Source organism: Pundamilia nyererei, unplaced genomic scaffold (assembly GCF_000239375.1).
Source record: "Pundamilia nyererei isolate P.nyererei 1_Seehausen unplaced genomic scaffold, PunNye1.0 scaffold00132, whole genome shotgun sequence".
In the NCBI taxonomy this organism is placed as follows: domain Eukaryota; kingdom Metazoa; phylum Chordata; class Actinopteri; order Cichliformes; family Cichlidae; genus Pundamilia; species Pundamilia nyererei.
Genome location: NW_005187533.1, coordinates 707,351 through 722,484, shown reverse-complemented (window position 1 = coordinate 722,484; position 15,134 = coordinate 707,351). Strand labels below are relative to the sequence as shown.

Below are 15,134 nucleotides of genomic sequence, written 5' to 3'. Positions count from 1 at the left end.
TTCAGTTGTTGAAATATACAGACCAAAAGCTTTATTTGAACCTGGCTGCAAACATGTTTATTTCAGATCTAAACTTGGACTTTTTTTTCAAAGCCTATCCTGTCAGCTCAGAATTGTGATCTCAACACGTTTTGCTTTTCCAAGATGATCTTTACAGGTTCTGTTTGGTTATTTATTAACCATTTAAAGTGCTTTATTTATATTTATTACCATTATAATGGCGCTATGTCCAAGTAGCCCCACTGCAGTTACTGGTATTATTTCTGGGCAGACAGAGGTGTGACTGAACATGAAATCATTTATCATTCTCGACTCAGCTAGTGAGAACACGGCCTCATTTCTGTGAAGTGTTATCCCGAGGTCCAAAACTCACGAGATGCTGTCAGTGATTAAAAAGGTCATTTGGCAACTCTATCAGATGCTGGACTCTAGTGCTTAACCACACCACAACCTAGAAAACTATTAGAGTGATGCAATATTAGGGATGATGATAACAACTGCAATCTCCCTGCTCTCGTGGTCATTTGGCATCAAGTCATCAATCTGGTGTTAGAATAAAGGAAAAAACGGATTCATTAATTGTTAATTAATTCAGTTTTTTACGTTACAGTTGTTACATTTTCAGTTTCAGATTGCAGTGTGTCGCATATCAGTACGTTAATAGTCTCACTTTTCATTGATATCATGGCTGTTTAGCGTTCCTCCATCAGCTGACTTAATTTATGTGTCCCCTATGAAGTCGCTTCATGCACTGAGCCGTCCTTCACGCTGTGATTTAACTAGTGCATTCAGGCAAAGCTAGCTCTCTCTCTGGGTTAAATATATTGAAACGATGATGGGATACACCGGGGAAGCGAGTTGAGTCAATTCCAGTGTGTTGTGGACTGTGTCTCCATTTGTTCTTCGGTTTGTCTGATTTTTTTATTTGCCTGCCAGACGTTACGCGTACCACTGACATTTGCACAGTAGTGAAAAATGTTTGTGAAACCATGTTTATGTATTTGGCAGTCAGAAATTTCACCTGCTTCGCTCGGTCATGTCTGGCAGCCAAAGAATAAATAAAAAAGCAGGGTGCTGCTCAGAGAAATCACTATCTGCCAAGCTTTCAAAAATATGAAATATTAATTATTAATAAATTCATCTGGTTAAACTGTTTTTTTCTCAACAACTCAGAGGAATGTTTTATTTGTGAAATATAAGTTATTAAAAACTACAAAAATCTTTACTGTAAATTAAGTGATGGCTCTCATTTCGTGCACATATAAAAATGGTTATCGTGGCAAATGTTAGTATGCATGTCAGTACAATATGTAGACATTCATGTTGTATCATTTAAGCAAGTGTTGTTTCAAAGAGATATACTATTCACTACACTGTGTGCTCACATCATTCTTGGAACAATGTTTCTGTCTATTTAACTGAAAGAAAAAATTGGAAAAGTGGAGAGAAACGTCGTTACATTGATCCGCAGTGCCTTTTATGACCTGCAGGTGGCTGCAGAGATTTACATTAACGTTTTTCGTTACCCTGCTGATCACAGCTTTGCCTCAAACGAAAAAATAACTTTATTGAGGATCCGTACTCCAGCTGTGTGATGTGAGTTCCTAAACTCGGCTGCATAAACCTGCTCCAGCTTCAGATGTGTCACAGTTCATACTCGAGCAGCAGGTGACGTAGTGATAATTAATGTGCATTTTTCTTCCCTTTTTTTGTCCTTGTCTTTTCATCTAAACTTCAGCATATGAATAAGCATCTCGTAAGATATCCTATCTCAAATCTTAAGCCATAAAACTCCTGTTGTTTCCTAAGCCATGCCGAGTCTTCAGTTCGCTTCATCTCTTATTTTTTGTTGTTCCTCCAGCTCTGTAAAAGCAAAGAGTTTGTAAAGTAGTTTTTGGCAGTGCATCTCCTTACAAAGCATAAATAAATGGTGGCTGACTTCTTCCTGATCTACAAATGTATCCAGGCATTTTGCTGCAGTTATTGATTGGACCCATGAAAACAAACAGTGTCCTCACTAAATATTGCATAAATGTTAGCGAGAACTTGTAACAGCACATTCATAGGCCTGTTATTTTTGTATGTAGGATATTTTCCCTTTATTGGCTCTTGCTGGGTTTAGTTCCTCTGCAGATTCCCCTCCTCTGTTCTCTTTTTCAGATTCCCACGCTCGTAGACTGATCATTAAGTGGTGGTTACTCTGGGAAATGATAAGAGAGCAGACTTATCACATGCAGACTGCTAAGACAGCAGAAAAGGCTAAAAATTCACTGGTGCTGCAAACCAGAGCAGATGATAGTTGAGCTAGATGGTAGAAAATGTCAAAGTACATTAACTAAAGCTATTTACCATGAAGTTTAGTCTCATCTATATTTCGGTCTTTCACATACACTGATTTTTATGTTAATGTGCATATAACTTGTGGTTGTGTTTTGCAGATTATAGTAAAAGGAGGATTTGGAGGAGTAGTGCTCGCTTTTGTCCACAGGGGTCAGTGTGGAGCTATGATTGGCGTATACCCTCTATGCAGTGAGGTAGAGGTGGGGGGAAATGCCACCACTGAGAATGAATTGCAGAACCACTAGGAATTATTTTACAGCTTAATGTAGCGGGATCTGGTGAAAACAGCTGCTACGCTGAGAAGTGCAATTGGGTTGTGGATTTAATCAACGCAATTGACATTGGCGTAAAGTGACACTTTAATAATCAATTTTAATTCACCTCCGGCCTCTTTCATAGTCAGATTAGAGCTCAGGTCACTGGCAGTACAGTGCACATGGAGATGGGGGGGGGCGTCAGCCTCCAGCAGGGAGAATTCAGTGGGACACTAAAAGGTGGAGTCTTTGGTACTCCACCCAAGCTGCCTAATAGTGAGGTAGGGGATCATTTACCTGTTTTATACAGCCTGTTGTGTGTCTCTAGCTGTTCTGAAAGGTGGGATGTATTGGTATATAACTACAAAGACTGAGGAGAACTGCAATAAAGTTTAAACCCTTTCCAGCTCCTCTCCAATCAGTGCATAGCTGGTCAGTTGTTTAGTGAAATGGCCTTCTAACTGATCAGGAGCTGGGAATAAAAACTTGATGCAATACAAACAAGGAATGTTGCAGCATTTACATTAGACGCTTTTACTAAAGTCTAATTTAAATCAGAGAATGAAAAGGGGAGGTGTGGGTTCTGTCCAGATATTCCAGCTTCCTCCTACAGTCCGAAGACATTTTATGTCAATTGGTGAGACTAAACTGGCTGTAGGTGTGTGAATGTGGGCTTAAATAGTTGTCTGTCTCTCTGCATTAGACCTGACATAGGATGTGACCCACCTTTTGCTAACCCTAACCCTGTCCACAACCAAGAACTGGATGAGCAATTAAGAAAACAGATGAATGAATAGACATATAGGTGTAGATCACAGGAGCAGGAGGGGGGCGCAAAGGAAGTAGGCTTGTCCCAAAACATGACCATGTTTTTGATTTTTGTTTTTAAAAATAGTCATTATTCTGAAACTGAACCAGGGACAGATGGATATCTTCAAGCATGTACGGTATATTGCATAATTCATTAGCTGAAAAGCAGCAGCCAATCAAGAGCAGAGAGAAAACGTGGGTCAGGTGACACTGCAGGCATTTGGAAGTACAGGTGGGAGTAGCAATGCCTGTCTGGGAAAACCACAGAGCCACAGCACATTATTTCCTGCTTTGTGAGGCTCAGATAAGATGTTAAATATCTAGACTCTTCAGACTTTGGGTTATTATTGTTGTCATCTGTTCAGGCATCCCAGACTGAACACTGTCAACATCCACCGGATGACATTCTCAGAAAAGCTTTTGCAAGCAAGAAGAAGGTGGATATAACCCAGTAATCCTACTTACCATCCTATGAAGCTGCTTCACAGGGGAAAAGGGGCACAGCCAACACCCACGCAGCACTTCACATGTAGTATTCTGCTGTAACTGCACTCTTATCACCTCTGCCTGCCCCTCACACACAAACACAGACCCGTACATGTGCCTTTCAGTTAGCACACACTGGATGCAAGCAAGAATTTCTCACCTGTGCATACACAAACAGGTCCATTCACTTCTATAAAAACTGCACGTCTTTACTGTAAGTGTCCTTTGAGACTCTTTGGCATGCTACCCTCTTTACAGCTCTCCTCCTCGACCTGCATTTGATGGTCACTTTAACGGGCATCATCTAATATTTATTGAGCTGCTTCACTGAGGGCTTAATGCTGGCCAATGGCTGTGTGCTGTGGTTAACCTCCTGGAGTTTAGTGTAGAGTAATGGTTAAAGAGCATGAAGACTTCATCTCGCTGACATCTTTGAGGTTTTTCTCACACTGTGAGTTCACTGGCAAGCTGCTCTAGTTTCTCCTCTGGCTATGCTGCACGTCCCCCAAAGGATTATTGAGTAACAGTGTGCAACACTTTTTGTCAGTATGCAAACAGACCTTTCACCAAATTTAGCTAAAATAAGTCGCAGTGCGTGCTACTTTTTCTCTCGCCCTCCACTCGTTAAATAGCACAAATTCTTCTGTGCTGCACTGGGAGATCAAAGCCGGTACTGAGTCTGCTAAAATTCACACGCTCAACCCAGATTGCAATAAATGTTTGGCTTAAAAGTGGCAAAGTTATGCACTTCTTTTATGGGCCACATTTGTCTTTGCCCAGGGTGAATCTGGCTGCCTCAGCTCAGCCAGAGGTCCAACTTATAAAAGGCCAGATATGAGATGTGTTGTGACATTTGAGCCACATCTGGCTCATCCTACATCTGCTGGTGCAACAACTGTGCTGTAAGTGAATAAAATAGGCAAAATTAGTATGTCTCCTATCTGGGTAAAGACCCATTGTCAGAAAATGGCAATATAAGATGTACATGTAGTCCTTTAAATGCACCTTTATAGTAGGGCTGTGCACTGTGGCAAAAATTTCGATATAAGACATTTATCGTCCTGACAACAATATAAATCACGAAAATGTAACATTTTCTGTAAATCCGGTGAATCTCGGGCAACTCGACTTGTGTGAAGTTTTTCCAGCTGCGCGTCGTGTACCTGGAGTCGAGTGTTTTAGCCGATGCATGAAACTGTACATTTAGTTTTATTTTTTAGCACCTGATGGCTCTTTTTTTTCTTCTCATCCGTAAACTCTCTGCATACTCTTTCACTTGATTCAGTTTATTTTGAAAAGTCTCAACAGGATCTTGAGCTTTATTGTGAAAGGTTTACATGAAAACAAACAAGCGGACAGCGGAGCCACGCGATGGTTTTACTGTCATTGTTGCTAAGGACAACACCTAAAAACAGGCGCTTGTCGTCCATAGTGTGGTTATTAGGGGTGGGTTTTTATAATCGATTTATCGATTAAAATTGATTCTGGCTTGGATAACGTGAAATCGATTCATTAAAATCTTGAATCGATTTTTTAATATAAATTTATTTTTCCCGAAATGCCAGAATCTCAGGTGAAACCTCACAAAATTTCAAGAACCACCAAACAGCTAAAACAGTAAATGAGAGCAGGAACACTGATTCTGCACAAAGACTTAAACACACAGCGGGACCCGCGGATCAGAATCAGTGAGATGTCACCTTTCTCACCGACGGCTCGGACACAGTCGGGGCTGAAAGCCGACAGCTCGCTGATTCTGATCTGTCGGCAGGTCCGCGCTTTGTGTTTAGGCCCTTTTTGCGCTGATTCTAAAGCTGTTAGTTTGATGTCTCTCCAAACAATATTGACCGAACCAGCAGCAAAAGAAGATCCAAACTAAGCTTCACATAAACATCATCATGGACTCGCTCCGACTTTTGCTGTTTTGCTTCCACCACACTTCATGCACAGCTCTCTCTCTCTCTCTCTCTCTCTGTACTTCAAGAACAGTTTCCCGTCTAAAAATCTGTTTTCTTCATTATTCGCTTGCTTGTTACGCACAAGTCTACCGTTGTTTACAGCGCTGTCGGCCGCTGTTTGTTTCCTTTTACTTACTTCCGAAAAGAAAACCTAATTTCTGCCGTTCAATACTGAACAAATTTAAACTTTTTAAAATTATTCAAAATGCAAAACGCTTAACGTGTCTCTAATAAAACCGCTGTAACTTCAGAGGTAATGTTCATAAGTTGATTAATGGTTTTCTTTCGTTTTTGATGTACTGCAGAATATTTTTATAAAATCCCAGGCCAGGAAAATCACCTTCATGTTTTTCTGTGTTTTATCTTCAGCTACTTTGACACAAAGGCATCTGCTGTGATGCTCACACCTTTGATAAAGTCTTGGGTGTGTCAGCTTCCTTTTTATAGATACAAAAATATGTAAATGTACTGATCTGAATTATAATATTTCTGACTGTCAAAATTTCCCAGATTCAAATCGAATCGAATCGAATTGAATTGAATCGTGGATCGAATCGATTCTAGAAATCAGTGACGATACCCAGCCCTAGTGGTTATATTAAATATAAGAGAAAGAGAGAACTTTAAGAAATTAATATAGCCACTACAGTGACCATCAAAACCATGAAAAAATATTGCTGTAAACAGTTTATTTTATGACACCAGGAAACAAACGATAGCGTAAAATCATCATCCGATATATATCGTTATATGGAACAGCCCTACTTTATAGGTCAAAAGTCCAAAACAAATCCATACAGACAACCTGACAAAGAGCAAGGAAAAGACAGCACGATTTATACTCTCACACAACCGAGACACAACCGACACAATCACAGGGGAGGAAGTAATAATGAATACAAAGCACAAGAGAAAAGGGAGTACCAAAATTAAACAGGAAGTAACTAATGCAAAGGTTAGACACAGCAGGACTTTACGATAAGGCAATCACTGGGAACAACTAGTAAAGCATAGAGTCCTGTGAGATCGATGAATGGAATGAAAGTGCTTATCTGTTTTCTTTATATTTAATTTTAACAGGATGTGATCGCTTGCCCTGAAAGCAGTGTAGATGAAATATTGCACATAACACCTTAGTTTATCATGTTTTGCCAGGAGGCCCACAACCAAAATGACAGCGCTCTAACCAAACACATTTGTTTTCTGTGTGTGTTGCATGTGCAGTGACAAAGGTCTCGTGTGCTTTTGTGTGTCAACTGCTTTCCCAATGGGCTGCCTAAGACACAGCAGCCCCGCTTTTGGTAATTGGATGTGACCTCACAACTTGACCGGGAACTGTAACTGTGCGCACATGCAATTTAACCCACACTCTGACCGCGGGGATTTTACACCACTGGAATACAATTACAGCCCAATAACAAACAGCCACATAAGAGGGATTAGTGTTGGAACTGGCAACCTTCATCGGTCTACACGGTCATTACAGACAGACTCTGTTAACCTCAAGGCTGTAGCCTCCTGTATAGTTAGGTTAAGCATGCCGAAATTAAATTTGTTGGTTTCAGGGCAGAGTTTTGGTTTCCAATCTAAGGCTCTTATTTGACTGAATTGCAGTAACGAGTAGGACAAAACTGCTAAAACAAGTACGCATTCTCTGAAACACAATGTCTGGAAATAAATAAAGGTTGAAGTTGAACTGTTAACTTGGTCTAAAAGATGGAGTGACTGCAAGTTTTTTAAGGTGGCTAAACCCAACTTGGGTATGCAATATGTGAGCAACGTGTTAAGCAAAATTCCTTTAATTTTGCAAAATCATTTATTACTGATTATTTACAGGGTCAGTAATAAAAGCTACTGCTTTTGGCCTCGACTTCGTATGCTCCGTTTAAATCTGTTTGGTAATTATGACATGAATTTTATAAAAATGTCTGATGGGATTAAATGAAATGATGACCATTTATATCCAAAAAGTTGCTCTGACATTATGAGTGTTCTGCGGAAACTCCATATTTCACATAGCACCCACCCTGAAATGGTTGTAGAGCTTTCCTGCTGCAGGCTTGAAGACGTGTGTAAAGCACGTAGAATTTGTAGCCTGTTTGCAGCAACATCCAAATTTGTTCTGTCAAAATCTGCTTTATTGACCAAGCATGAATAATAAAGTTTCTCTTATGAACCAGCGTGGATGCAATACAACTAAAACAACCAATAGATTGGTTGGCATGGGTATTCACTGCCAGGCAGTAATTCTATTTAAAGCAATGTCAGCTCATTCATCACTTTAAAAATAAAAACAAATGCATATTTGCTTCAGCTTCACCAAGCAGGAAAATTCATACGAGGCAGCAGAAAAGTGAGTGCAGATATATGGGATTATAAATATTTGGCTAAAACCAGGTGGTGTGTCCTTAAAAGTTAGTCAAAAATTAAATTTGAATAAACATATTTGTTCTTTATTTTAAGTTTTAAGAATAGTAATAATTAAAATTATGTCTGCATTTATTTATATTCATAAATTCCCACCATTCCTAATTCAGCTCGTTTTATGAGAATGATCATTAAAGTTCTTTTAGCTACATTTAGTTACATTTATATGTAGAAATAGTTCACCTTCATATTAAAGCTGTGGTTTCTTACACGCTTGTGTATTTTCTGTCTCAGTGTTGTGCAGAGTACTTCTCCTAAAGAAAGGTTTATAAATTTAAACTTTCAATGCTGCTTTAAATTAGTGTCTATTCTCTTTTTTTCCTCCCTTCTCTCCCCTCACACATCTTGTTTCTTTTTATTTCTCCCTTCAGTCAAAGAGGCCAGGAATCTGGTTCCCATGGACCCCAACGGTCTGTCAGACCCTTATGTGAAGCTTAAACTGATCCCGGATCCCCGCAGCGAGAGTAAACAGAAGACCAAGACCATAAAGTGCTGCCTCAACCCCACCTGGAACGAGACCTTTAAATTGTAAGGCTTTATCAGGCCAAGTGTGAGGCTATCTTATATATTTATCAGCCTGTCTTTCCTGTGTCCCTTTATCTCTTTTTTGTCTTCTCCTCACTCGCTCAGTGCAATGAGCTGAGACCGCGTCGCATTATGCTCATCTTTCCAAGCATGTGTAACCGCTGGCGCTCAGTTAAAAACATCTGGCGCCTCATTTTTGTAAAACCTTGCTTTTGGGGTCGTTTGCCAAAGTTGGCTCCAGTGACTTACTTAATAAGGCACATTGAATTTACTGTGGAAGTGCAGATGTTCACTCTGAATTGCTATCATTTCTATCAATGTGTCTAAAAGAAAGAAAAAAGTATGCACAGAAGAAAGATGGAAAGCTTTCCTGATACCTTATCAGAGGAATGATCCCAGGAATAAATGTGGAAGATGAAAAAGAATGAATTCAACACTGCTCCCATGTGTCTTTAAAACTCAAACCTTTGACAATAACCACACCTACAGTTATCACTCTCAGCCATCAACTGTTGTTTGTCCTTCCTTCTCTCGCAGCCACCTGAAAGAATACGATAAGGACCGCCGTCTGTCAGTGGAGATGTGGGACTGGGACCTGACCAGCCGCAATGACTTCATGGGATCACTGTCCTTTGGCATCTCGGAGCTCCAGAAACAAGGGGTGGATGGATGGTGAGATGAAAAAAAGGAGGAATAGAAGAGGGTGTAGAGAGGCATGAGGCAGAGAAACTGTGGTGGTAGAGGAGGAGGAGGGAAAGGTGACCTTGTTCATTAATGCGCTGTAGGAGAAATACTTTAGTTAGAGCTCCTCTTTTTAGTCTGATTATACTCAGCGCCAGAGCAACTCTACCCCCATCTCTTTATCTCTGCTTCTTTATCTCCACCACCCTCCCTCCCTCCTGCACTTTCTATCTGTAGCCCAGTCTCTATATCCATCTTCCTCTCTTTTGTTTTTTGCTGACGCTGCCCTGTCAGGGTTTTTAATGAGATGCCAGGTTTTGAGGTGGAATGGTGGAGGTGGAAAGATGCCATTAAAAACCTGATGTTCAGAGTGAACCTGTGCAAGTTTTCCTCTATTCCGTCTTCGAGCAGCCCTCACACTCGCTGGCGAGAGGAGATACAGAGCGCGAGTAAAGCTAAAGCTCTGTGTGAGACTGTGGTATTTGAAATAATGCTAAAACATACTTGTGTCCTAATAATAGTTTGCAGATATGTACAGTGTGTACATTACTGTGCAGAAGTCTTGAGTCACCCCTGATTTATTTATTTTTTTTATTATTCTGTATCCAAGGAGACACACTTTCTTCTGATTTCCTGAAGCTCTTCTAAGGTTTTTCATTGGACATTGGCTGGTTTTTCACCCACCTTCAGTCCAGTATTTTTCTTTATTGAACTACTTAATGCTGACCTAAGAGTCATTAAAGCATAAAAAAGGCATAAAAAAGGCATTCATAATTAGCAAAGAGCCGTATAATAGCATCTTTAGGTGCCTTGTTACTAGCAGCCTGTCTCATAGGACAATTGTATTCCAATTTCTTTACTTGAAACTAAAAAAAGATGTCAAAGTTTGACACATAAAACAATATTTTTGCACCAACAGGGTGATTCCCAGAGTGCTATTAGCTGCAAACTTGGCACTCAGCACAGTGTGCAGTATGTCCCTAAAGAAATTTGAGGAAACTGGACAAGTAGAGGACAAAGGAAGAAGTAGCAGTCCTAAAAACTATCTACAACACATGACTATCAGCAGATGAAAGTTATGTCCTTAAGAAATGGGGAAAAAATCCAGCAGAGACCTGACACAGAGATGCAGCATAATCCGAAGCCTAATCGGAAATGTACTAACTCTGTTTTTGTCTTATATATACACTATTTCCACATGTGATTGCACATGTTTCAATAAATTTCCCATTTTCCTAAAAAAAATATAAAGAAATGAGGGGCAGCCTGAGACTTTAGCACAGCACTGTAAATGTACACATGTAAGAATATGAGTTCATTATAGGATTCAAAGTTTTGGTGATACCTTTTATATATTGTTGGCAGTCTGAAGGAGCTAGCACAAACTCCATCAGTATGCAAACATAGTCGCTGTCATTAATAAGTGTTTATTATGAGATAAGCAACCATGACCAGCTTGTTATCATGTGTTGATTTCGGTAACAGCTCCACCTTGCTGCTTAAAGGGCAGATTTTTGCTAGTAAGTGGAGTACAGAAACCAGAAAGGGAGCTCCTGATAAACAACAGTGTCGCTTCATATCTGTTTCCCATGTCATTTTTTAACATCGATTAAAATCTTGCACAAGTGGTTCAGAGAATAGGGAACAAGCCAGTTATATTATCTACTTATGCTTCATCACTGCCAAAACAGGAAAATGAAGAACGATTTTAACAAAAAATAACTGTGGCAGGAGATGTAACTGCTTGAAACACAGCTCAGGTCTGACAGTCTAACTGGCTGAGGAGGCATATTTCCTAACAGCAAAGAAAGTAAAGAGCAGGGATCTGTTTCCCTGCATCTATAAAGGCCAAGCACAAATGATTTGCTATTTAAAAATGTGAAAACTATATAGTATTTATTTTGTGGGACGATAAGCGTCTCCACTGTGTTTTGAGCCCATCTCAGGCTTTGTTAAAATACCATGAAGGGGAATGAATTGGTAAATAATGGCCTGATTATTCTTCAGGCCCTTAAATTGGTGCAGTAACTGTCAGCAGCTTCAGTTAATGGCAGCAGTTAAACACCCCAATTGTATAAACTAATTGGGAATTGATTTGACTGGAAATATTCTCTCACTTTAGGTTTAAGCTGCTCTCCCAGGAAGAAGGCGAGTACTTCAATGTACCCGTCCCTCCGGAGGGGGAGGAGGGCAACGAGGAGCTACGGCAGAAATTTGAGGTGTGTGCATTAAAATCTTAAAAGTTGACGTACAGTGCAGGTGATTAAAGGGTTACCTGTGTGCGTGCGTGTGTGTGTGTGTGTGTGTGTGCATGCGTGTGAGGACTATGCATCTGTGTGTGTCTGAGTGAGGGCCACTCTGGGAGAGCTGTTAGCAGTTGGCAGGCACACTTATAGCACCATCCGGTCTGGCACACTGCAGGCCCAGTGTGTGCGTGCGTGTGCGCGTGTGTGTGTGTGTGTGTGAGTAACAGCTGACCAGTAGGCCCATTCATTTGGCAGTGTTGAGGATAACCACTTTGTTTTTTTTCTCTCTCTCTTTTACTCGCCTCCTTCTGTCTTTGTGACACTCAGCCACAAACCTGAAAGACTTTTTGTGAATGTGTTAAAATAGTGATGTTAGTAGCAAATTTGCTTCTGTCACAGTTTAGGAAAATGTTCTTGCAGGGCATGTTAAAAAAAAGAAGATGAAAAATACATAGTTTGTTTGAAATACAGTATTGTCCAAAGGTCTTTAACCCCACCCCCAATTTTTTCATGCATTAAATATTTTTTTTCAGGTCTGACGCTTCTATTGTTCTCAACTTGTACAGTTTCCTTAAATTTTTTAGAGACATGCTGCACACCATACTGAGATCCACTCATTTTTCTGATTCTAGCTAATCCTGATGGTGCAAAAATATTACTTTTTATGTCTGTGAAGCTGCATTACCATTGGCATGTTTTTTGGCAGGTTCAAGTGAAGAAATGGAAACGAATGATGTATGAGGGGGATAAAACTTTTAAGGTTTTGACCAACAAACGGTGAACTAAAAATGCAGGACACAGAATCAGAGTTTAGAAGGTTGATTGTGGAGGGAAGTGTAGAGTGGAAAGTTCCAGGCAAGTGGCGTGCCCCGGAGGTCTGTGGCTGAGCTGGCGGGGAGGAGAGAGGCAGGGTTTGCAAACCTGAGAGGTGAATTGCAGGCGAGTGGGTTTAGAGGGCAGCTGGCTGACACGCACAAGGAGAGATGAGTTCACAAGAGCTAGAAAACTGTTAATGGATCGGACCTTGCATGCGGAACGATTACAAAAAAGAGATTTTCCCTTCATTAGATAGTTTTGCTATAATCTTCTTGATTGTGCCTTTATTTTAACAATCACAAGTTCAATGTAAGTGCGCTGCAGTATTCTTTATGGCTAATTGTTTGAATGTTGGCTTCATAGGGAAGCTATTCCTGCCTTCTATCCTTCCTTTCTCTCAGCGTTCCTCCTCCCTGTCCTCATTCAGCTTCCCTCTCCCTCCTTGACTTATCTGTTTTGTCCGTTGTCACCTTTGCAGCCCGCCTTGTGATTTTCTTTCTTTTAATCTGTATTTCTTTCCCATGTCTCCTCAAAGTCACGCTCCTCAGACTGAGACAAATTCTCGGGGGGGGGCAGATGTCACACACGCACACACAGAAACATGCGCGTCCACACAAGCTTGAATTCAACCTCTGGGGTGAAGCCTTCAGAGAGGTTGCAATGAGAAAGAAAGACACAGATGCCTCCATCTCACACACGATGATGAAACTCAGAATAAGATATGAAGGAGAAGGCGATTTGACTTTTACGATAAATTTGCTCTCATTTTCCTGTATGCTGATTACATTCGGTTTACAGTTCACTGTAAATGTGTGGGAAAAGCATCTAGAACAGCTTGTTGGAAGACAGCTGGGACTTCAGCGTCACCACTGATATTTGGGGGAGCAGTGTTTGCCTGGTGTCACGGACTGATATCAATTGATTTCAAAGGAGTTTCTGCAACACACATTGGTACCATGTGGTAACTGTAACTTTTAGAGTAGGAAAACCACATCACTAACAAGTGCTTTAAATGTATTTTAGGGGTGGAAATCAAGACGTAATAACACTTTATTTTACCGTGTCCGATACTTTGCCTTTTTGAGTTCCTTCTTCCTGTGTGAGATTGGTAAACGCTCTTCGGCACATGTTCTGATCTAATTTGGCACCACTATATTGATAATTGTGTCACCAGAGAAGGCAGTAAAATATATTGGTACATCAGTATTTTGTCCCAGCCTTATTGTACTCAGCCAGTACCCAAATCTACTTGTAATTAAGAGGGCACAGAGTTTTGGGGGGTGGGGTTTCAGTTCTGAGGACCTTTAATGACATTCTTCTGTTTGCATTCAGCATTTGTCTGGTGGTCTTTCATCATCTGCATGGCTTTAGTGTCAAACATAAGGCCTGCGTGCCAGAATCAGCCTGACAAAGACCCCAATCTGGCCCGCTGGCAGGCTTTGGAAAATGTAAAGGAGGGCATAGATTTTGGTCTTTTAACTGTAGTTTTAAACCTCATGGACATTGACAGTGCAGCAAAGTAATTCAGTTATAGATTTACACACATTCTTCCAATCTAAGCTCAAAGAGTCATGCTGACAGATTTCTTTCATTTACTACAGCAGCATTTCTTTACCATGTAGAAAACCTGAGACATAATGTTACAATTGCTCTTCTTTGTCTTACATTAAGGTCTCTCATTGATTGAATGCGTAGTTAAACCTTTTACACTGACAGAAATTGGAGTTTCACCAGTTCGGCCCACATAAGATCAAAGTGGGCTGTATGTAGCCCGCTGTATAAAACGAGTTTGACATTCCTGCTTTAGACAGAGTTAGTGCGAGAGAGCGGCATTACTCTGCAGGCTTTGCCTTCAGCATGCTCCGCTGCTCGCAAACACCTTGACTGTTCCCGCTTGTTTGTGTGTCTGTGTGTGTTTGCGTGACAACAGATGGAGACAGATAGAGGCTTTTATCCATTGATGAGCTGAGAACTGTATGGCGTGCACCACACGCAGTGCAGGGAGCCGCAGAGCAGTGGCAGTGAGGAAATTACTGCAGCGGCACAGGACAAAAAGTGCAGAGACCGTCAGTGTGGATCATCAGTTTAAGATAAGATTGGAAAAAGATTAGATGTGCTCTGCCTGTACCTCTGTTTCTGAGCGAGGAGGCATGTATTAATTAAGATTAATATACTAAGAGCATTTTAAAACTGAAGCGCGGCTTAACAAAGTAGAGAATACGATTAAAATTCTTACAAGGGAGATAAGACGAGAGGGAATGACAAGGTCGAGACAGAGAGATGGTTAGAAATGAAGAGCGAGCAGAGGACTGACAGCTGCTGATACACACGAATAAATGGAAAGTTAGAGACAAAGGCCAAATCTATAAAGATGAAGGTGAAAATGAAACAGAATAAATGATAAACGAAACACAACGAGAAAGATTTCTGTCTTTCAACACATTTTGATTGTTTCACAGTAAAATTTAAAGGCATGGAGTTATGTTTACGTCTGGGGCTTCAGTATCTTAAAGTCAGTAATTATTTGTGTGCGCTTAGTGGTTTTTATATAAACTGAAAAAAAAAGATAAAAAACGATCTTTCTGGTTTTT

At 40.5% G+C, this 15,134-nt stretch overlaps 1 protein-coding gene across 2 annotated transcripts in view; it reads left to right on the top strand.

The window, feature by feature from the left end:
- prkcbb (protein kinase C, beta b) overlaps window positions 1-15,134 on the top strand; it is a 102,230-nt gene that overhangs the window by 40,632 nt on the left and 46,464 nt on the right. For both annotated transcript variants that reach the window (XM_005743508.2, XM_005743507.1), the window contains exons 6-8: window positions 8,647-8,803; window positions 9,338-9,472; window positions 11,604-11,700. In XM_005743508.2, the coding sequence (XP_005743565.1) occupies window positions 8,647-8,803; window positions 9,338-9,472; window positions 11,604-11,700 (389 nt within the window). The remainder of the gene's footprint in view (window positions 1-8,646; window positions 8,804-9,337; window positions 9,473-11,603; window positions 11,701-15,134) is intronic.